This window comes from Danio rerio, chromosome 15 (assembly GCF_052040795.2).
Source record: "Danio rerio strain M-AB ecotype USA chromosome 15, GRCz13ab, whole genome shotgun sequence".
NCBI lineage: Eukaryota > Metazoa > Chordata > Actinopteri > Cypriniformes > Danionidae > Danio > Danio rerio.
Genome location: NC_141035.1, coordinates 47045529 through 47068267, shown reverse-complemented (window position 1 = coordinate 47068267; position 22739 = coordinate 47045529). Strand labels below are relative to the sequence as shown.

Below are 22739 nucleotides of genomic sequence, written 5' to 3'. Positions count from 1 at the left end.
ATTTAACGATCAATAGTCACATTGCAGGATTAGATTATTTAAGATGTTTTTAAATATTATTATTTTTAAATGATTTATGCAATGAGGATCATATTATTTTACATTTGATTGTTCAATTTCTGCACTTAGATGCTGTTAGACTTCCTAGAAAACCATAAAGCTATTTATTTCACTTTCCAGGCCCTATCATACACCCGGCACAGTGTGGCGCAAGTGTAGTCTTTTGGTAGTTTCAGCTTGGCACAAGAGTGGTTTGGAGGCGTTGCGCTACGCTGTTTAAATAGCAAATGCATTTGCGCTCATATGTGCGCCCATAGGCGCTCTGGTCTAAAAAGGAAGGCGTTCTGAGGCGGACCGCTGGCGCGTTGCTATTTTGAGAAACTATAATAGATTTTTCATTAGACCAAAACTAAACCGGTCTAAACTCCAGCGCAGAGTTGCGCCTCGCTTACACACTGCTTAATACACACAAGAGAGCAAAAGGCAAATATCTTTACATATGAAAAAATTTAAATATTAAGGATATATATAGAATATAATAAGAATAGATATAGGATATAAATATAAAGGATTAAAATATTACAAAACATATTATTTTCTAGCCTACATAAATATGAAAAATCACTGCTTTTATGTCTTCTTCATCTCGGGAGGCTTTTTCAGTTCATTCATAACAATTTGCATTTGTATAATGTTATTATTATTAGCAGTATTATTTAATACATCCATATTTTTATTTGTTTTATTAAAAACAAGCTTGGATTTGCCCACCTGTCAGGTTTTAGAAAATATGGGGCATGGCAGGAGTATTTGGATATAACTCAGTATTTTGACCACACTTGGTCATTATTGTTCATTTATTCGTTTGCTAGAAATTTGAACTGAATTTAGAAATAGTTTTGAAACAAATATTTGCGCTTAACAAACAAATTAATTATTTATAGACTAATTGATGTCTGTGCGTTAAGGTTTCCCTATCCAAGAGCGAAAGTGAAAGTAGATCCATTATCTCTCATTCTCACGCAGTAGATGCTCTGTTTAACTGTTTTCTGTTAAAAAACTGTGAACTGTTTGCTTGTGAAATGCTCATTTTTTCCACTTAGACTTACTTTGCGTCCTGTAAATAGCGAATGCGCTTGGCGCGACGCAGCTGGCTCTTAAAGGGAATGTGAGATGAGACTCTAATTGGTTTATTCTCAAAACACACCTATAACTCATTAAGAGAATAAACTCAACCCTTTTAGACCATGTGCCTTGGCGCAAAGTGCATTTTCCCGTCCGTAAATTAGCAAAAATGCGTTCTGACACTTCCTGAAAGCGCTTGCGCCCTGCGTTTTGCGCTCTGCGCATGGACCGTCAAAATAGAGCCCTTAAGTTTGCTCTGTATTTGTATATGCTAATGATTTATAACAATTTATGCAAATGCACTGCATAGAAAAAGACTTAATGATCTCAGCTGATCTAAAACAGGGGTGTCCAAACCCAGTCCTAGAGGGCCATTCTCCTGCATCTTTTAGCTCCTACCCCAATTAAACACACCTGAACCGGCTAATTAAGCTCTTTCTAGGTATACTAGAAACTTTCAGGGAGGTGTGTTGAAGCAAGTTGGAGCTAAACTATGCAGGACACCGTCCCTCCAGGACCGAGTTTGGACACCCCTGATCTAAATGAATGAAATTATTCAAATCCTCATATCGCAATATATATCACAGCTAAACTAAATATCGCATAAGCTGCAGTTTGAGCTCTGACCTCTCCGATCTGCTGTAGTCGAAGGTCAACATCCGGAAGCATCCATGTGTCTTCACCCCTGGCTTTCCTCTCAGCCTTCCTCCGCTCCTCCTTCTCGAACTTCTCTTTAGCCTACAAACAAAAGATGGATTGGACAGAATTAGTGATTTCTGAAATGAGATGAGCATTATGGGCTGTTTAAATCCTAATTTGATTTCAAGCCTGCTGTTTCCGTCCGCGACGCAGGGCTGGGCATGTGCGCTGAGGCGATAAAGCTTTGTCAAGCCGCTTCCTGTCGTAAGATCATGCTAATGTAAATGTGTGCACAGAGAAAACCTAACACAGCTGGCGCAGCGATAACGCAATACCGGCATGCTACGTGCACCATTATGCAGTTTGTGAGGTTTTTTATTAATAGTTTTATTAGGAATGGTCATTTTTGGGTGAAGTATCCCTAAAAAGTGTACTTCTGTTGTCATTCAAAAAGTGTTTTTTGTACTGATTTGTTTGAAAATGAACAAAAAAATGTGTTAATTAAAGTTAAACACAAAAGAAGATACTTTGAAGAATGTTAAAAAAAAACATTGACTTCCAAATGATCTTATTTTGTGTTTAACAGATAAAGAGACCAGTGAGCAAATTTTCATTTTTGTGGTGAATTCTGTCAATATTTACTCACTTCTCACTTGTTACAATCCTTTAGGAGTTTCTTTCTACTATTAAACACAAAATAAAATACTTTGAAGAATGTTGGAAACCTGTAACCATTGACTTCCACTGTATTTGTTTTCCTTCTATGGAAGTTTCAGCATTCCAATAGGTTTTCAGCATTCTTCAAATTATCTTCTTTTGTGTTCAACCAAAAAAAAGGTTAGAAATCACATGAGGAAGAGTAAATAGTGAGCATATTTTCATTTTGGGATTAATTCAGGCAATATTTACTCTTCACTTGCTACAATCATTTAGGAGATTCTTTCTTCTGTTGAACACAACAGAAGATATTTTGAAGAATGTTGAAAACCTGTAAACATTGATTTCCGTAGTTTTTCCTTCTATGGAAGTCAAAGGTTACAGGTTTTCAGCATTCTTCAAATTATTTTTTTCTGTGTTCAACAGATAAAGAAACTCATAAAGGTTTTTAATCACTTGAGGAAGAGTAAACAGTAAGCAAATTTTCATTTTGGGGTGAATTCTGCCATCATTTACTCAGTCTTTACTTGTTGCAATCCTTCAGGAGTTTTCTGTTATACACAAAAGAAGATATTTTGAAGAATGTTGGAAACCTGTAACCATTGACTTCCACTGTATTTGTTTTCCTTCTATGGAAGTTTCAGCATTCCAATAGGTTTTCAGCATTCTTCAAATTATCTTCTTTTGTGTTCAACCAAAAAAAAGGTTAGAAATCACATGAGGAAGAGTAAATAGTGAGCATATTTTCATTTTGGGATTAATTCAGGCAATATTTACTCTTCACTTGCTACAATCATTTAGGAGATTCTTTCTTCTGTTGAACACAACAGAAGATATTTTGAAGAATGTTGAAAACCTGTAAACATTGATTTCCGTAGTTTTTCCTTCTATGGAAGTCAAAGGTTACAGGTTTTCAGCATTCTTCAAATTATTTTTTTCTGTGTTCAACAGATAAAGAAACTCATAAAGGTTTTTAATCACTTGAGGAAGAGTAAACAGTAAGCAAATTTTCATTTTGGGGTGAATTCTGCCATCATTTACTCAGTCTTTACTTGTTGCAATCCTTCAGGAGTTTTCTGTTATACACAAAAGAAGATATTTTGAAGAATGCTGGAAACCTGTAACCATTGACTTCCATAAAATTAATTTTTCCTTCTATTGAAGTCAATGGTTACAGGTTTTTAGTTTTCTTCAAATTATCTTCTTTTGTGTTTAACAGAATAAAGAAACTCACAAAGGTTTTAAATCACTTGAGGAAAAGTAAATAGTGAGCAAATTTTCATTCTGAGGTGAATTCAGACAATATTTACTCTCTTCACTTGCCTACAATCCTTAAAGAGATTCCTTCTTCTATTAAACATAAAAGATGATATTTTGAAGAATGTTGGAAACCTGTAACCATTGACTTCTATTGTTTTTCCTCCTACGGAAGTCAATGGTTACCAGTTATGAGCATTCTTTAAATTATCTTCCTTTGCATTTAACAGAACAAAGAAACTCATAAAGGTTTGAAATCACTTAAGGAATATGTGTAAACATACCTGGCAGTAAAGCTCTTTCTGATTATGATTAATATAAACATGTGATATCTGTCATATTTAAATGCCATTATAGTAATTATTAAAACAAAATTTGATGTCAGTGTGAGCTATTTTAGATCATTAATTTAGTCTAGTTTAATTTTAGGAATCATGTTACTTTATTTAGACATTTGAGTTTTTAAATAAATTTTTAACATTATTTATTTTAGATTAGCTTCAGTAATTTTAATAAATCAGCTTAAAATATTTTATTTAGCCACCTAGAAATTTAAAAGTATGATTTGTTTTAATCTTTTCCTTTTAATAATTATATTTTATTTACAATAAAAAAATATTTTTGAACCAATAATAACAACATTAATAATAATAATAATAATAATAATAATAATATTATATGTTTTAGTTTTGGTTAATCTAAATAATAATCTCCCTCAGAAACAGGAAGCTATCAAGAAATAAAAGAGGAAATCCCAAAATAATGCTTGAAATAAATTTAAATGTAACAAAGAGCGGATGAGTGTGTGTTATCAGGTGAGGACAGATGTACTCATCCTGTGTGAACGGCAGCCAGTTAAACAGATCAGCGATGTTTATATTCATCAACTCATCATTAGTCCTCAGAAAAAAGAAAAAAAGAGACATATTTCAGAAAACAGCTCTAATATAGGAAGTCTTTTCTGCACTGCAAATGAAAATATGATGCATGTTTTTTTTTAACACGGATGACTGGAACATGAATATTTATTTGCTTACATAAAGCCAAGAGTTAATTCTTAAATCAGAATTCATTCATACTCATTAGCTATATAGACACATTTAAAATATTCTATTATGTTGATTATTAATTAATCTGAAATATGTTGAACATTATCCAAATTAACACTATTTTCGATGAGTGTTCAACAGCTGCTAATCCCAGGACAATCCTCAAATCTATATAATCCAGTATGAACTCTTAGCGCCCTCTGCAGGTACATTAATGACAGTTCAGTTCAAAGTGGTAGACTGTTATCAACCAGCAGATAAATCAACATTCATTCCCTCTCCTTCAGCTTGGTCCCTTATTTATCAGGGGTCGCCACCGCGGAATGAACCTCCAACTATTCCAGCATATGTTTTATGCAGCAATTGCCCTTCCAGCCGCAAACCAGTACTGGGAAAACACGCATACACACACACACACTCATACACTACGGACAATTTAGTGTATTCAACTTCCCTATAGCGCATGTGTTTGGACTGTGGGGGAAACTGGAACACCTAGAGGAAACCCACACCAACACGAGGAGAACATGCAAACTCCACACAGCCGCAACTCAAATCAGCAACCTTCTTGCTGTGAGGCCACAATGCTAACCACTGAGCTACCATGCCACCGAATAATCAACAGGGTCTGATTATTTTATATAAACTATGATCAACTAATAGTTGTGACTACTTGGCCAACTAACAGAACTGTCTCTTTCAAAGAAAAATAGACTCTTTACATATATATATTTCAGTGCTAGGCAAAGATTATCGCTATTAATCACATCCAAAATAAAAGTTTGTTTTAACAAATATATGTGTGGGTTTTTATTTGTAATATGTATATGTGATACAATTACACACCCATTACACCAAGTTTTTAATCTGGAAATGAACAAATAACAACTAAAATTGCAGCTTAATTATTTGAAGCATTCATTTTGTCACAGATTTTTTTCTGACTGATATTGCAATGTGGTTTATATATATATATATATATATATATATATATATATATATATATATATATATATATATATATATATATATATATATGAGCAATATCACACTCGTAGCAGTGTGCTATGGCTGTATATCAGCACTGGTGGGGCACTAAGCTTGGCCTACGGCCGTGTGCTAACGCACGCCTCCCACCAGTGCTGATATATCAGCATATCTATATGCTGATATATATATATATATATATATATATATATATATATATATATATATATATATATATATATATATATATATAAACCACATTGCAATATCAGTCAGAAAAAAAAATCTGTGACAAAATGAATGCTTCAAATAATTAAAGCTGCAATTTTAGTTGTTATTTGTTCATTTCCAGATTAAAAACTTGGTGTAATGGAATGCTATTTTTGAAAACAGAAAAAATTTAATATTTTCTCAGAGATCAACCAAAACATTTTTCAAAACATGGGACCCTGTTATATTTCATATTGAGACTAATGTACTCCTCCAACCATAAATTCCCGACCCCCCCCCCCCCCACCCCCACCCTTTTTAATTTTTATTATTTTTTTATTTTATTTATTTAAATCTTTTTATTTATTTTTTTTTTTGCAATTTTATTTTTATTTTATTTTTATTATTATTAACATATTTTTTTATTTAATGCATTTCCTTTTCATAAAAATTTTTATTATGTTAAATTGTCTCTTTTTCAAATTTATGTATGGTTCAAAAAAAAGAAAAAAAAAGAAAATACCTTTGTAATTGAATACCTTTAATGTACTGTACCTTTTTTCAAAAACACAATAAAAAAAATCAATAAAAAAAACTTGGTGTAATGGGTGTGTATTATATTTTTGTGTGCAGTGTTGTATTAAGTGTGAATTAACATTTTCAGGCAAATTTAATAATCACTTTTTTTTTACCACGATAATATAATGATTAATGATAACCATGTGAATTTTGGTCACTATAATAATGATAGGACATGTTCAAATATATATATAAACCACATTGCAATACCAGTCAGAGAAAAATCAGTGACAAAATGAATGCTTCAAATAATTAAAGCTACAATTTTAGAGGTTCATTGTTCATTTTCATATTGAAAACTTGGTGGAATGAGTGTGTATTATGTTTTTGTGTGCAGTGAGCATGAATTAACATTTTCAGGCAAATTTAATAATCACATTTTTACCACGTTAATATAATGATATTTAAAAGCGATGAGAATTTTGGTCACTATACTAATAATAGGACATTTTTATACAGTTAAATCTATATTTTCTAGTTCCTAGATTGTAGAAGTGTGCAATATAATAAATCATAGTAAAACTGCATTTCCACCACAGACTGTGGCTCAGATTTTCAAGCTAAATCAATTCCAAAATGTTTACATTTTGATTTCTCTGTACATTAGAGTGTATCCTGTTTTATTTTTTTAAGCAAAAACCATCATCTTAAATATTACCTGATATACAGAAAAAAAAGTTTTAAATGTTCTTCAGTATCATGTTATATAAACAATAATTAATATACCAAACATCTTGTCACGTATATCAACAAGAACCATTTGGCAATATAAAAACTCTATTGAAGCATCCCAGAAAGCTTAATTTATAAAAACATTTCATAAGTAGGACAGGTCAGAACAAGCATGCCGTTTAATTATTTCCCATAAATATATCACAGTTATGCTTAATGGATGGAACTCGAATTTGTGGCGTTTTTATTTGCAATTATTATGCTTTCCATGTACATAAACATAATAATATGATGTCGTATCCGTAAATCATTTACGAATTTGACGAGCATAGTAAACGAATAGCCTTTTAAAAGTATATTTTTGAATGCAATCACATATTACCATTTAAGCTTTCGGAAAAACAAATCTATTACTATACAATTATATATTTGATCAACTTCAGTCACCATTAAAATGCTGTTAACAGTTATGTCATAACGTTACAAGTAAATACTACAAAATAAACATAATATTTGACAAATGACTTCAGATGTTATGAGATCAAGACTGAAACATCATATATAGCACTAAAAACACTCTGAAAATCTCAAATACTAGCCTAAAAACAGACAAACTCGGAATGAGACAGCATATTTAAAGACGGTATATATATTAAAGCGGAATGATTATTTTGTAATACCACATATAAAGCACAAGATCCATTTCCTCTTGTGTAAACTCAAATTCTGACTCCATAACAGTTTAACGTGTTAGTAAGTATGCGTTACCTTTTGTATAACTCGCTCTCTTTCTTCTCTTTTGGACTCTTTTCTTGATTTAATGCTGTTTGCGCTCTCAAAATTCACACCGTACGCCGCCATGACGCTGCCGCAAACACAACCTCTACTGTCGTAAGTGTTTGCCGTAATTCAGCGTTTAAAAAATACTTGATGGATTTCCGCCGGGTGGCGCTGAAAGAGGAAACATCATTCAATCCTTAGTACGTTTTCGGAGACATGTTTACAGTTCAGCCATATTTGGATGATTTTGTTAACAAGGATTAGAGGAAATCTAGTAGCAAAAAACGTAGTAGCGGATACCGTTTTCGCGACAGTGAAGAACACGTTTGAGGCAGCGTTCAGATTGTATGCTGTGCGATTAAATCGCTTAAAATCCATTAAATACTCAAAACCGGTGGAGAAACGAGTGTACTACTAAAGGTAAAACAGATAAAGTCTTTAAAATAGTATTTACTATACATGTTGGCTATGTCTTTTAATTCTATGTCGTGTTTATATATGATGATAGCTCAGTAATAACGTAAACAAAGCTAACGTTACCTTACGTTACATTAATAACCTTACGATCAATACAAAATGCCTTTTTGGGTTATTTTATTAGTTTTGTTAATCTTTTAAGCTTTATTATGATGCTAATTTATCTCTGTTTTCAGTGAAAAGTAATCACTTCCATCATAAATGAACAATTTTGTTTTTAAAAAAAGCCAACGTTACATTACATGAATTGGATAACATTAAGATTAATACAAAAACAAAGTTTTAGGTTATGACATGAGATTTATTAATCCTTTCAACTTTATTATTCAGTCAAACGTAATCACTTCCATCATAAATGACCAATTTAGTTTAAAAAAGCTAACGTTACGAATAATAACATGAATAACGTTACGCTCAATACAAAAACTTTTTAGGTTATGAGATTTATTACTGCTTTCAGCTTTATTATGGTGATAATTTATCACTAGTTTCAGTCAAAAGTAATCACTTCCATCATAAATGACCAATTTTGTTTAAAAAAGCTAACATTGTTACATTACATAAATGACGTTACGATCATCAATACAAAAAATAATTTTTAGATTCATTCATTCCTTTTCTTGTCTGCTTAGTCCCTTTATTAATCCGGGCTCACCACAGCGGAATGAACCGCCAACTTATCCAGCAAGTTTTTACACAGTGGATGCCCTTCCAGCCGCAACCCATATCTGGAAAACATCCGCACAACACATTCATACACTACGGACAATTTAGCCTACCCAATTCACCTGTACCGCATGTCTTTGGACTGTGGGGGAAACCGGAGCACCCGGAGGAAACCCACGCGAAGGCAGGGAGAACATGCAAACTCCACACAGAAACGCCAACTGAGCCGAGGTTCAAACCAGCGACCTTCTTGCTGTGAGGCGACAGCACTACCTACTGCGCCACTGCCTTGTCCAATTTTTAGATTATGTTGAGATTTATTAATGCTTTCAGCATTATTATGATTCTAATTTATCTTTTTTCAGTCAAACTTAATTACTTCCATGACCAATTTTTTTGAAAAAAAGCCAACATTACATTACATAAATAATATTACAATCAATACAAAAATGACTTTGAGGTTATGTTTTGAGACTTATTAATCTTTTAAGCTTAATTCATTTATTCATTCATTTTCTTGTCGGCTTAGTCCCTTTAGTAATCCATGGTCGCCACAGTGGAATGAACCGCCAACTTATCCAGCAAGTTTTTACGCTGCGGAAGCCCTTCCAGCCGCAACCCATCTCTGGGAAACTTTTAAGCTTAATTATAATGATAATTTATCACTATTTTCAGTCAAACGTAATCACTCTATCATAATTGACCAATTTTGTTAAAAAAAAAAAGCCATTGTTACATTACATGAATGACGTTAGGATCAATACAAAAACGAGTTTTTAGGTTACGTTATGAGATTTATTAATGCTATCAGCATTATTATGATGCTAATTTCTCACGGTTTTCAGTCAAACGTAATAACTTCCATCATAAATGACAAATTTTGTTTAATAAAGGGGGTTTTGTGGAACAAGTGAAGAAGAATGGCTTTCAGTCTGTTCTGGTATATTTTTCAAAGGTGCCACAATATCAAACCATGTATTCTTCTGTTGTGATCCTCTCCTAACATTCCTTTTGTCAGTATGTGGATAGATCAGATTGCATTTTTCTCACCCTTGGAAAAACTGACTTATGACTTGCATCAGAAATCCGATGATTTCTGGCATATCTGTAGTCCTCTGAGGGAGTTTTTGGAGAATGTATCTTGAATATCTTGAATTTCTTTATTCTTTGTTAATTTTACCCTTCATAAAAGACTTAAATTACTAGCCGATGGATGATTGTATAATAGATGGCTTTATTACTGTATATGATCACACACTGAAAAAAATGATGTCTGCAAACTGTTGCAAAGCATTTATTTGTGTTGAATTTAAACAAACAAATTACATTTTATAAAATTCTACTTAATTTATTTGTTTAAATTCAGCCCAAATAAATTGTTTATAGCCACTTAACGTAAAACATTTTTAGCAAATCCAAGGAATAATTTTTTTCAGTGCATGAGACCACTTTTCTGTGATTGTAAATCTTTAAATAAATGTTTAAAAAAATAATAAAAAAGGGGGTTTTTGTGTATGTTGTGTTCAACTTTTGTGCTTATAAAGTGAATTACATCAGGTTTACACATAATTATGCGTATTACATAAGCCAAAGTAAGGAGAAAATATGCAATAATACTAATTCTAATAAAACATTAGAAAATACATTTGAGTTATTGTATTTTTTAATGTGTATATATATTTTCTTCCTTCAGGTCGTACATTTACAACTGACACTACATTCCAATCATCCTTTGAGGAACCAAACAAACAGGAGAAAATCAAGTGTAACAACAGAAACACATTTACCATGTTTGCTATAGTAAAAACTGAGTGTGTTGAAGAGGAGATTGACTACACGAGTGACCCAGAACCATCCAGAATCAAAGATGAAGATACTGAAGACACTGACGAAGACACAGGTTGGTGTTCAAAATCATTTTCACATACCCAGATAATACAAAATAAGTATAACAATGCAATTTATAAATGTTTCTCGAACATTCTCAGCAAATCGCTTTTAATCCTCTTACATATGCACTCAGTACTAGCAGCTTTTTCCATGCAACACTTTTTCATTATCACATCGTATTCAACTTTCATATTTATACTAATTACCAATTTAAATATATGTAAATACACTGCTACCAATGCACTTCTGGTTAGGTTCTGGCTGTATTTTGTTGTTTGTTCTGTAATGTGCAATGACAATAAAGTTTATCTAATCTAATCAATATGCTGATATGTGCAAAACATAGTATACTTTGGTCTTTAACTGATGCCTCTGTCGTTTTGCATTGTATTTAGATATGTGTAGATATGACATAACTATGGTTGCAGACATTGTGAGAGCATGAAATGAAATAAATGTACAAATACAAGTGAAAGCAACCAATGTTTCTAATAAGCTGGATAAGTGCAGTGAGCTTATATTAAAACAGTTTACTTTCGTATTGATTGGATTAGCACATCAAATAATGTTCACTGAATTATTGAAACTTTTTGTGCATTTTATTTTCATGTTTATTCTACACTTGATGGACGAATAAAAAGGCAGTAAACAATTGGAGCACATGTTATCACATTTATTTACTTTTCATATTTTTGCGTGTTTACTGTAGACTTAATAAAAATAAAACAAGAAAGTACATCATGTACGTTTCAGAAATATACATGTGAGCAACTGGGCGCATCAAATACATGGGGCTCTATTTTGACGATCTAGGCGCAAAGTTTAAAGTGCAGGGCGCAAGAGCATTAAGGGCGTGTCAGAATCCACTTTTGCTATTTTAACAATGCAAAAATCCACTTTGCGCTGCGGCGCATGGTCTAACAGGGTTGAGCTTATTCTCTTAAAGGGCCATGAAACCCCCTCTTTTCAGCAGGGTGTTTTCACACCTCTACTTTGGAAAAAGTCAGAAAAGTGGGCGTGTCCAGCTCTGTTTAGGAGGGAGTGTTGGAGGAACTGAAGTGGAATGGTGTGGGAGTGTCTATTTGGGCACGCGCGAGTTTCAGTCAAAATACACACAGGAGAAAGTGATGGTGTTTAACCAACATGGACATCTGTAGTCGAATTATTTGCCAAATTATTAAATGGTGGACTGTAACTGCAGTTTGGCTCTTTCATTCAGGGAATTCATTCATGCCCCTCGCGACAAACGAGATATTTGATTCGAGGATCTGCTCTAAGCGTGTATTTTTCATGCAATGTTTAATACCGCACGGCGAATGAGAAAAAAAAAACTCAATTTCCCGGAAACTTAGATGCACACAGCAGGTAGTGTCAGAAAGCCGCGTGTGTTATTCCGGTCACTAAATGCGGTGCTAACATGTTTGCACTCGGTGCAATAGTTAACTTAATTCGATACGAACAAACTGAATAAACAAAGAGCACTGGTCGCTCACTTACCAAATCTGTAGAGACAGGACAATCACCAGCAACTAGAGCCGCGTCTTTATGAAGAGAAGACTACAAGCGAAACCGGATCTCAGCGTTTGCAGATGAGAACAGCTCTCAGGTAAACAATAATCCTCCTTAGACACGTAAGTTATTGTTGTCGAGCGTCGCGTACACTGTTAATCCACACATGATCCAGCTCTCACAGAGAGAAAATGAAATCGAAACTTAATGGCAGCAAACTATAAAAGCAACACTTCACGCTTGTTTTGCCAACACAACGTGGCGTCTCTTTGGTGTAAACACTGTGACTCTAATGAATATTAATGAAGTTGCACAATAGAGCGCACTGATTGGTTTGAACCAAGCTTTACTCATGCATTAATGCATCACACTGTAAGACGTAATAAGACACACTCTGGCACAGACGTCCAGTCTGCACGCTGGAATACACGCTATTATGTCATGACCGTGACGCAGCTTCAAAAATTAGTTTCAAACCGGAAATACGAATTTCCTTGAAATAACGCAAAAACAACCAATTTACACTTTTTAGTGAAATATAGGTGTCTTAATAGTGTTTTTAGCAGTGTGGGACACATATACGACTGTCAACAGCTCAAAAAATGTGTTTTGATGTTTCGTGACCCTTAAATGAGTCATGTGTGATTTGAGAATAAACCAGGGGTCGGCAATCCAACATGTTGAAAGAGCCATATTGGACCAAAAAAAAACAAAAAAAACATGTCTGGAGCCGCAAAAAATGTAAAGCCTTATATAAGCCTTATAATGAAGGAAACACATGCTATATGTATCTATATTAGCTATATTAGCCTACTATAAAAATGACTAAGTTGGCTATAAATACATAATGAGCCTTCATGATTAAATAGCCACTGAAATCAGGTGGTTGGTGTTTATTTTGTTGTCATTTAAACACTTCAGCACAGCCTCTGGTCTTTCAGTGGTATTAATTTGATCATTTCTTCTTGCGGCCCATCAGAGTTCACATATCTGCATAAAAGCGCGTTGAATATCGGTCACATCACAGGCAATTGAGTATGCTGGCACTGAATTAATGTCCTTGGTTTGCTGATCGGTGATGTTACCTGCCATTTTAATAGTCCTTTCCTTCACTGTCTTAGCAGAGAGAGGTATTGCTTTATTTTTTTGTATTATCTTGGTTTTGTTTTTGAAGTCTGCAAATAGGTGTTCTAATATGTTAATGAATGACTCCTTCATGTAGTCACCATCTGTGAACGGTTTTCCATGCTTTATTATCTTCCGGTTTGTTTACAACAGCCACCTGCCTGGCATCCCGCCCTGCTGATAGAAACGTGTGTCGCAGGTTATGACGCAAATCTTCGTTGACAGAAATGTTGAAATTAAATATTAATTCTACACACTTTTACAGCATTTGAAAAAGTAAAAAATGTTTGTCCTCCTATAGAAATCATATTAAAACTGAAAAAATATATTAACCTCCCCCATCTTTTTCCATTTTCAAACATTTTTGAAAAAGCTCCCGGGAGCCAAAAGGGCAGCGCTAAAGAGCCGCATGTGGCTCTAGAGCCACGGGTTGCTGACCCCTGGAATAAACCAATCAGAGTCTCATCTCCCATTCCCTTTTAGGCCCCGTTTACACTAACGCGTTTTTGTTTTAAAACGCATAAGTTTTGCTACGGTTATGCCATCCATCCACACTACGCCGGAGTCCTCGAGCGCCGAAAACGGAGAGTTTTGAAAATGCTGGAGAGGCCGTTTTCATTCTAAAACGCTGCTGCTCCGTCTCAGTGTGGATGAGAAAAAAACGGAGACATCTAAAAAATGGAGGCGGGACTGCTGAGATTCGCTACCTGATTGGGGCTTTTGTGTAATTGCGTATCCTACCCTTATTCGTCAAGCCCCTATCACATGACTATAACACATGGCTTTAACGCTACCGGAAGACAGCAGACCAGCCTTCACTGTAAACAACAACACAGACACAGGAATGGGAGCGTTGTTTGTACTATTGTCTGTTTTAGGCACCATTGTGCAGTTATTCATTTGTTACGTTTAGTAACAACTCGACCTCGTCATCTGACAAAAATACCTCTCTTGCTTTCTTTGCCATCGCGTTTAATGTTCAACCGGTGTTTCTTGACTAACAATAACCAAACGCCGAGCGAGACGCATGCTTTCCTGTTTATACTAGAACGTGCATGCCCAGAGTGTGCGAATGGTCACGTGATATACGTTTTTGATGGCGTAGTGTGGACAGAGATATGTTCAGAAATGCTAGGTAAAACACTGGTGTGGACGCGAATCGTTTTTGATCTAAAAGGCCGTTTTAAAAATAAAGCGCACTAGTGTAAATGGGGCCTTAGAGTCACGTCGTTCCAGAGCATTTGCTATTTACATGGCGATTTACAAAAACTGAACACTTCACCAGCAAGAAAACAGTTAAACGGAGCATCTGCAGCATGAAGGCTGATTTATACTTCTGCGTCAAGCGCACGCGTATGCTATGGCGCAGCCTATGCGTGGACGCATATCCCTTCACTGTGGCCGTCGGCGACGTTGAAGCGCACCTTTCAAAAAATGTAACGCGTAGTGCAAGCTCTGTGATTGGTCGGCTTGGTAGTGCTGACGAGTGTGGGTGGAGGTAAGAGCCACGCAAGCGTTATGCAGCAGGTGTTCCCACCTCAAAATGAGCGAATTTGAGCCACTTGTACATTAGGGAGGCGTTCAGAAAAAACAAAACACCAGCGAAGAAACTCAACACAGAGGAACAAACACCTACTGCCAGTAAGGGTTTCGGCAGTGTATTGCAGAGCAACAGAAACAGCGCGCAGAAGTATAAATGCACTACTACGCGCAAAGCTTGCGCCGTGGGTCACACCGATCACTTGACGCAGAAGTATAAACCAGGCTTGAGAATGAGCCTCCTCATTCTTTACTTTCACTTTCACTCTCTTCCGTGGACAAGGAAATATGTTGTACGCATATGCACAGACATCTATTAGCCTACATAATTAATTTTGTTTGTTAAGCGCACAGATTTGTTTCAAAACTATTTCTAAATTGAGTTCTAATTTCCAGCAGACAAATAAATGAACAATAATAATGAAGTGTGCTCAAACAACTGAGTTATGTCTAAATACACATGCTGTACCCCATATGGTCAGCAAATTGCAAATTGTCATGAATAAACTGAAAAAGCCCCCTCCCCCCTAAATTTAATTATTTAATTATTTTTCATTTGTAAAGATATTTGATATTGCTCTACATCCTGTGTGTATTAAGCAATGTATAAGCAAGGTGCACAACTAACGCGCTCTGCGCTCTCAGCTGTTCTACTGTGCAGTCTATTTTAGTTCCTCAAATAAGCAACACGCCAGCAATGCGCCTTAACACACCTCTTTTATGAGCGCAAATGCTCTGCCATTTAAACAGTGTGGTGCGAAACGTCTAAATGACACTTGCGTCGAACTGAAACTAGCAAACCACAATTGCATCGCACCTTGCACCGGATGTATGATAGGGCCCATGATATTTATAAATCGTTTTTTAAACTTTTTGCACGTTTAATGCAGACTCGACAGATATAAAAGAAAAAAAGTGAAGAACTGCTTCAAATTAAATACAATAGTATTAAATAGTTTTTAAAATAAGTTTAGCATGTTTTTTGTAGTCTTGACAAACAAAGTGAGCAACTGGAGCACATAAAATACATGATGTTAATAAATTAATTTTTAAAAAATATTTTGCATGTTTATTGCAGACTTGACAGACAAAAAAACGTGAAGAACTGATTCAAATTAAATGCAAAAGTTATTAATTTTTTTATAATCTTGGATGTTCACTGTTTACTTGATGATGTAAAAAAATTTGCTCAGTTTATGAATATTAATAATCAATTATAACAGGTTATTAAAATAATGGGTTATTATAATCTTGGATGTTCACTGTTTACTTGATGTAAAAAAAATTAGCTCAGTTTATGAATATTAATAATCAATATTAACGGGTTATTATTAATTATTAATATTCCGGCTTAACCTTCTGTCAATTTGGTTAAACAAATCTATAAATATATATGATTCCGCCTGCTCGACCGAGCGGACGCTGGAAGTCCTTTTGTGTCCTTTCTTGATGCGTGGAGTTTGCAATACAGGTCGGAGAAACGCGATCGCAACTCTAAACTGAGCTTACTTTGCCGGAAAAATAAGAAAACGTGGGCTGGAAGATCCACGCGGCACAGAAGAGCCTCGACCCCTCAAAGGAGCGAGCTCCCGGGGGGATTTGTGGTTCGGACGTTCTGCCTCGAGCTTGGGGAGGAGACCGGTTTTAACCGTGGGCCAAGTTACACGCCCTCTCAGCAAGCTCGACCAATAATTCCAGGCTAAAGTTTGAGCGCGAAACTCTCCTTTGTCTTTAGGCTGCTCATATGCCTAAGGATGGTCTTTAATTCAGGGCATTAAAGAATGCATGCCGTACGAGTTATTATCATGCTCTACGCATCATGTGTTGTAAAATTTCAAGGGGAGTCTATCGCTACCAAACATGGCTTTTAAAAAAATACATAAACATAATTCCCACATTCTTACATCTTTGTTGCTTTAAAAAGAATGTCTTTGAAGCTCTAGTCACTCGTCTCTGGCCTACCTCTAGATAAAGTGAAGTGTCACCAGAAACACAGACTTTGTGGCACCAGGAGTCGTAAACCCACACCAGAGACTCAGACCCCTTTATAAAATCAATACGTAGTGTTATCTATGGACCGTACGCTACAATGAACATAAATAAAGTGAGCAACTGGAGCACATCAAACACATGCTGTCATTAAATAGTCTTTTATACATTTTGCCCATTTATTTCAGACTCGACAGACATAAAAGAAGAAAGCGAAGAACAAGAAGAGGCGGAGGAGAAAGATCCACATCAGAAACCTTTCACACCCGAAGAAACGGCTCCAGAGCGATCTAAAAACACCAAAGCCAAAGGCTCCTTCATGTGCCCTCAATGCGGAAAGAGCTTCACTCGCCGAGACAGCCTGAAGGACCATTCACGCATTCACACCGGTGAGAAACCGTACACGTGCCATTACTGCGGAAAGTGTTTCACGCGCAACGAAAGCCTGAAGCATCACATACGAATTCACACCGGAGAGAAACCATTTGAATGCCAACAATGCGGGAAGAGTTTCACCTTTAAAAAGAGCCTGAAGGTTCACGAAAGAATCCACTCGAGAGAGAAACTCTTCATCTGCACTCAGTGCGGAAAGGGTTTAACCTGTAAAAAGGGTCTGGAGGACCACCTAAGAGCGCACACTGGAGTAAAGCCCTTCAAATGCCTTCACTGCGGGAAGATGTTTAAATGGGCTCACAGTCTTACCTATCACCTGCACACGCATTCAGGAGACAAGCCTTTTAAATGCGTCCACTGCGGCGAAGGGTATATATCTCCGTCCATTCTGAGGAACCACATGAAGGTTCACACTGATGAGAAACCGTATGCGTGCACTATTTGCGGAAAGAAGTTTTTGTGGCTGGGCAATTTCAAGGATCACCAGAAAAGACATACCGGCGAGCGAGATCAGCAGTGTTCAGAGTGCGGCAAGGGTTTTACCACATCCAAACGCCTGAAGGAGCACCAGAAGATTCACAGTGGGGAAAAACCCTACAAGTGTTCGCAGTGTGACAAGTGCTTCACCCAGTCCGGGTCGTTGAAATGCCATCTGCGGGTTCACACTGGGGAAAGGCCGTTTAAATGCCCGTCGTGTGGGAGGAACTTCTCGCAGCTGACCAATCTGATCACTCACGTTAAAAAATACTGCAAGAAAGCGTCAAAGTGAAATGGGAATTGGATAAGAGTTGATTATGGTCATGATTCAATAGCTGGGTTTCCATACCAAAGTGAAACCATGCTTATCAATCACCCCCCTTTGGCTTATTCCCTGCTTTATAAGGGGTCGCCACAGTGGAATGAACCACCAGTTATTCCGTTATCTGTTTTTTTTTTTTCCCAGCTGCAACTCAAACCCAAAAGTACATCTCTCTCATTCACACACTGCATCCAATTTAGAAATCGTCACATTAAATTGGAAATCTGATGGGTGTTAATTAAGTGGTTGATTCAATAGTCAGGTTTGCATACTAACATCAATCAATGCTTAATAATCATATAAGGGGGTGTCACTGTGGAATGAACCACCACTTATTCTGGCATGTGTTTAATTTTTTTGCAGCGGATGTTCTCCAGCCGCAATATGGCACCCTCATTGCAACCCTCAGTGCTGGAAAACACCCACATGCTCTCTCATTTACGTACTACATCCAATTTAGAAAGCGTCGAAGGGAATTGGGAATTGGATGGGAGTTGATTTTGTCGATAGTTCAATAACTGGGTTTTCATACTAACGTGAATCAATGCTTATTAATCGTCCAGCTTCGGCTCATTCCCTGCTTTATCAGGGATCGCCAGAGTGGAATGAACCACTAATTATTCCAGCATGTGTTTTTTCACAGCGGTTGCTTTTACAGCCGCAACATGGCACTAAGAAAACATCCCTCAGTGCTGGGAAACACCCACACACACACACACACACACTCATTTACATACTACATCCAATTTAGAAATAGTCGCAGTGAAATGGAAACTGGATAGGTGTTAATTAAGTGGATATTTCAATATCTGGGTTTCCATACTAACATGAATCAATGCTTATTAATCGTCCAGCTTCGGCTCATTCCCTGCTTTATCAGGGGTCGCCACAGTGGAATGAACCGCCAATTATTCCGGCATGTGTTTTTTCACAGCGGTTGCTTTTACAGCTGCAACATGGCACTAAGAAAACAACCCTCAGTGCTGGAAAACACCCACATGCTCTCTCATTTACATACTACATCCAATTTAGAAAGCGTCGAAGGGAAATGGGAATTGGATGGGAGTTGATTTTGTCGATGGTTCAATAGCTGGGTTTCCATCCTAACGTGAATCAATGCTTATTAATCGTCCACCTTCGGCTCATTCCCTGCTTTATCAGGGGTCGCCACAGTGGAATGAACCGCCAATTATTCCGGCATGTGTTTTTCCACAGCGGTTGCTTTTACAGCTGCAACATGGCACTAAGAAAACAACCCTCAGTGCTGGGAAACACCCATACACACTCTCATTTACATACTACGTCCATTTTAGAAATAGTCGCAGTGAAATGGGAATTGGATGGGAGTTGATTACGTGGATGATTCAATAGCTGGGTTTCTATACTAATGTGAAACTATGCTTATTAATAACCAACCTTTGACTTATTCCCTGCTTTATCAGGGGTCGCCACAGTGGAATGAACCACAAATTATGCTGGCATGTGTTTTTTTGTTTTGTTTTCATCAGGACTAAGAGTACAACTCTCTCGTTCATATAATACATCCAATTTTGCTGGGTGTTTATTAAGTGGCTGATTCAACAATGCTTATTAATCATCCACCTTCGGCTCATTTCCTGCTTTATAAGGGGTTGTCACAGTGGAATGAACCACCATTTATTCTTTCATGTGTTTTTTTTTTTCACAGCAGATGTTTTCCAGCTGCATCCCGGCACTATGGGTACAACCCTCAGTGCTGGGAAACACCCATATACTCTCTCATTCACACACTACATCTAATTTAGAAATCGTTGAAGTGAAATGGGAATTGGATGGGTGTTAATTAAGTGGATGATTCAATAGCCGGGTTTCCATTCTAATGTGAAACGATGCTTATTAATCATCCACCTTCAGCTTATTCCCTCCTTTATCACTGGTTGTCACAATTAGTTGCCTCAGCTCAGTTGGTGTTTCTGTGTGGAGTTTGCATGTTCTCCCTGCATTCACGTGGGTTTCCTCCGGGTGCTCCGGTTTCCCCCACAGTCCAAAGACATGCGGTACAGGTTAATTGGGTAGGCTAAATTGTCCGTAGTGTATGTGTGTGGATGTTTCCCAGAGAGAGGTTGCTGCTGGAAGGGCATCCACTGTGTAAAAACTTGCAGGATAAGTTGGCGGTTTATTCCGCTGTGGCGACCCCGGATTAATAAAGGGACTAAGCCGACAAGAGAATGAATGAATGAATATTATTCCTGGTCATTTCTCACATAGCCAACTGAATTGCAAGTTTTAAAACAAATCACAAAAATGGTCGCACTTCCCCGTTGCAGAATAAGGTCAATACTGCATGTCTTTGGACTGTGGGGGAAACATTAACTTTTCCAAAAACCAAACTTTTTTTTTTTTTTTGTGAATTAAGGGATTTTTAATTTATAATTTTCCCAAACAACCTCAATTGAGCATACATTTTTTTCCTATTCATTAAGGGGATTTTATTTTAAATTTGGCATTTTTAGAACCACTTAAAGCGAGTGTCAAATTTTATAGTGGATTAAAGAGATTTTTATTTTAAAATTAGCATATTGACTTCTCATTTAGAAATGTTCACACTTCTAAAACCAACTCAAGCAAGCGAAAAAAAAAAACTTTTGCACGAATGAAAGGATTTATATTCTAAATTAAGCATCTCCAAAACCACCTAAATCATAAAAATTATTTAGCAAATTAAGTTGTTATTATTCTATATTTAGCATGTCTATCTCATTCGAAATGTGAAACCAGGCTAATGATTTTCTCCCAAGCAATTTCTTAGTGTAAACAAATGCTGCGTTCCAGTTTGCCTACTTAACCTACGCCCTAAAAGCATGTACTCTCATTGTGAAGAAAAGTACATACTGAAGAGTGTTTGAAGCTTTGTGACAAACTACTTTGTCATTAATGGACTATTCTGTTGTTTAGTTTGCCCTGTCCACCACTCTAGCATAATTTCTTTTAAAATGAATATCAAACCCATCGTCATGTTTTAATGATTTTAGTTTTTATTTTAGTTTTTTGTTTGTTTCTTTCGTTTATAATGTAATGTTTTGTTTTTGAGGGCTGGTGATTTTGATCAATGTTTGCACAATAAAAATAAACTGAAAGGAACCCAACGTTGACGTCAGTCTTTTTATAATCCTCTTAGTCGCTGACATCATCTTCAACAGGTACGGTATGAAAGCTCTAATAGCAGACGGCTGCTTCTCACTCAGGGCTGTTTATGTTAATGAGGGAGGGATGGTCACTAATGGGCGGGGCTTTTCTCTGATGACACATACAAAGGGAGAATGTCAATCAAAGTGCTTTTGCAGACTGTTTTTATCAAGTGTGATTATAAAGAATGTAATTAATGTTTACCAGAAGCTGGTTATATTCAGACTGTTGTCTAAAAACTAAAAATAACCCAATGTTCAATCTTTTTCAGCCCACTTTAAGTTCAACCAATAAACTGAGGTGAAGACACTTGATTGATAAAATGAATTAAATTATATTAATTAAAAGGTTTCCAGCATTATTCAGCAGTGACACTGAAACTCACTCATTTGATTTATTTGACCTTTTCATTGGTTAGATTAGAATATTCCTTTGTTCTCCATGGAATGAGTTCTTTTGAACAGCTTTAGAACTTGCATTCCATTTTAGCTTCCATGGTAACATATCAAGGTACAACTGTAGTCCACATGAACCAGAAGTGGCTGCAGATACAAGGACACTGGTTTCTCTAAGCTGACATACAAGCGATCCACTGATGAATCGCGGCTTTGAAACGCTCCAGTGTCCCTGTATCTAAGATTACATTCAGTAAAGAGCGGTGGGTTCAGTGAACCGATGACTAGGCCCACACGGAATCTGCGTGCGCAGAATTTCGCAGATTTCTGCAGATTTTTAGCCCATCATTAAATCTGTATATTAAATTGTGTAAATGTGTGTAAATGTATTTTTATTCAGTTTTTTAATTTTAGTAATATTATTGACTAATATGAAAATGTTCATCTGATTTATGTACAATGCAGTTTGTACAGTAATATTTTCTGTCTTTTAGTAGAGATATTATATGAGAGACTTGCTTTGTTTACCAAATGAAGTGAATCTAATTAGATTTGCAATTTAAACATTAAATAAACGTTTAAAAGGTATTACTTTTTATTTTACATATTAAGGTTTTAGTTATGACACTCCCAAAATCATTCCGCAGATTTTTTCCAAAATTCTCCGCAGAAATAGTAAAAAATATTCGTAGATTCCATCAGGCCTAAATCACAGTCATTTCTGTTGAGCATGTGAACACAACAGCAAATCAGCGATGTTTGAGATGCTCAACAGCGCTCGAGTTTTAGCAGGAAATGGGTTTGTTTTTTTTGTTTTTTTTTATTTAGGTATCGTGA

General features: G+C 36.1%; 3 protein-coding genes and 1 long non-coding RNA gene across 7 annotated transcripts in view; 2 read left to right on the top strand and 2 right to left on the bottom strand.

Annotated features, from left to right (window-relative positions):
• Positions 1-8068, bottom strand: part of cwf19l2 (CWF19 like cell cycle control factor 2) — a 60884-nt gene extending 52816 nt beyond the window's left edge. For all 3 annotated transcript variants that reach the window (XR_015508786.1, NM_001033752.3, XM_087283275.1), the window contains 2 exon segments: positions 7944-8068; positions 1753-1863 (listed from right to left, as the gene is read on the bottom strand). Coding sequence is in view for 2 of the 3 variants with exons in the window: in NM_001033752.3 (NP_001028924.3) it covers positions 1753-1863; positions 7944-8036 (204 nt within the window). In the remaining variant the exon portion in view is untranslated.
• Positions 1-21462, top strand: part of LOC100535385 (uncharacterized) — a 199308-nt gene extending 177846 nt beyond the window's left edge. The window contains exons 1-3 of one of the 2 annotated variants that reach the window (XM_087284767.1): positions 8155-8375; positions 10792-10998; positions 17339-21462. In XM_087284767.1, the coding sequence (XP_087140893.1) occupies positions 10887-10998; positions 17339-18312 (1086 nt within the window). In that variant the 5' untranslated portion in view covers positions 8155-8375; positions 10792-10886 and the 3' untranslated portion in view covers positions 18313-21462. Of the gene's footprint in view, positions 1-8154; positions 8376-10791; positions 10999-17085 lie in introns of those variants that run through there. The other variant, XM_087284768.1, reaches the window with a different exon arrangement.
• The window catches only part of gria4a (glutamate receptor, ionotropic, AMPA 4a), an 877747-nt gene that overhangs the window by 446108 nt on the left and 408900 nt on the right, over positions 1-22739 (top strand). The window lies entirely within an intron of this gene.
• Positions 11643-16064, bottom strand: LOC147840711 (uncharacterized). Its single transcript, XR_015510048.1, has 3 exons — positions 15365-16064; positions 14621-14931; positions 11643-14570 (listed from the first exon to the last, which is right to left on the bottom strand). It is a non-coding gene; the product is annotated as an uncharacterized LOC147840711 (long non-coding RNA).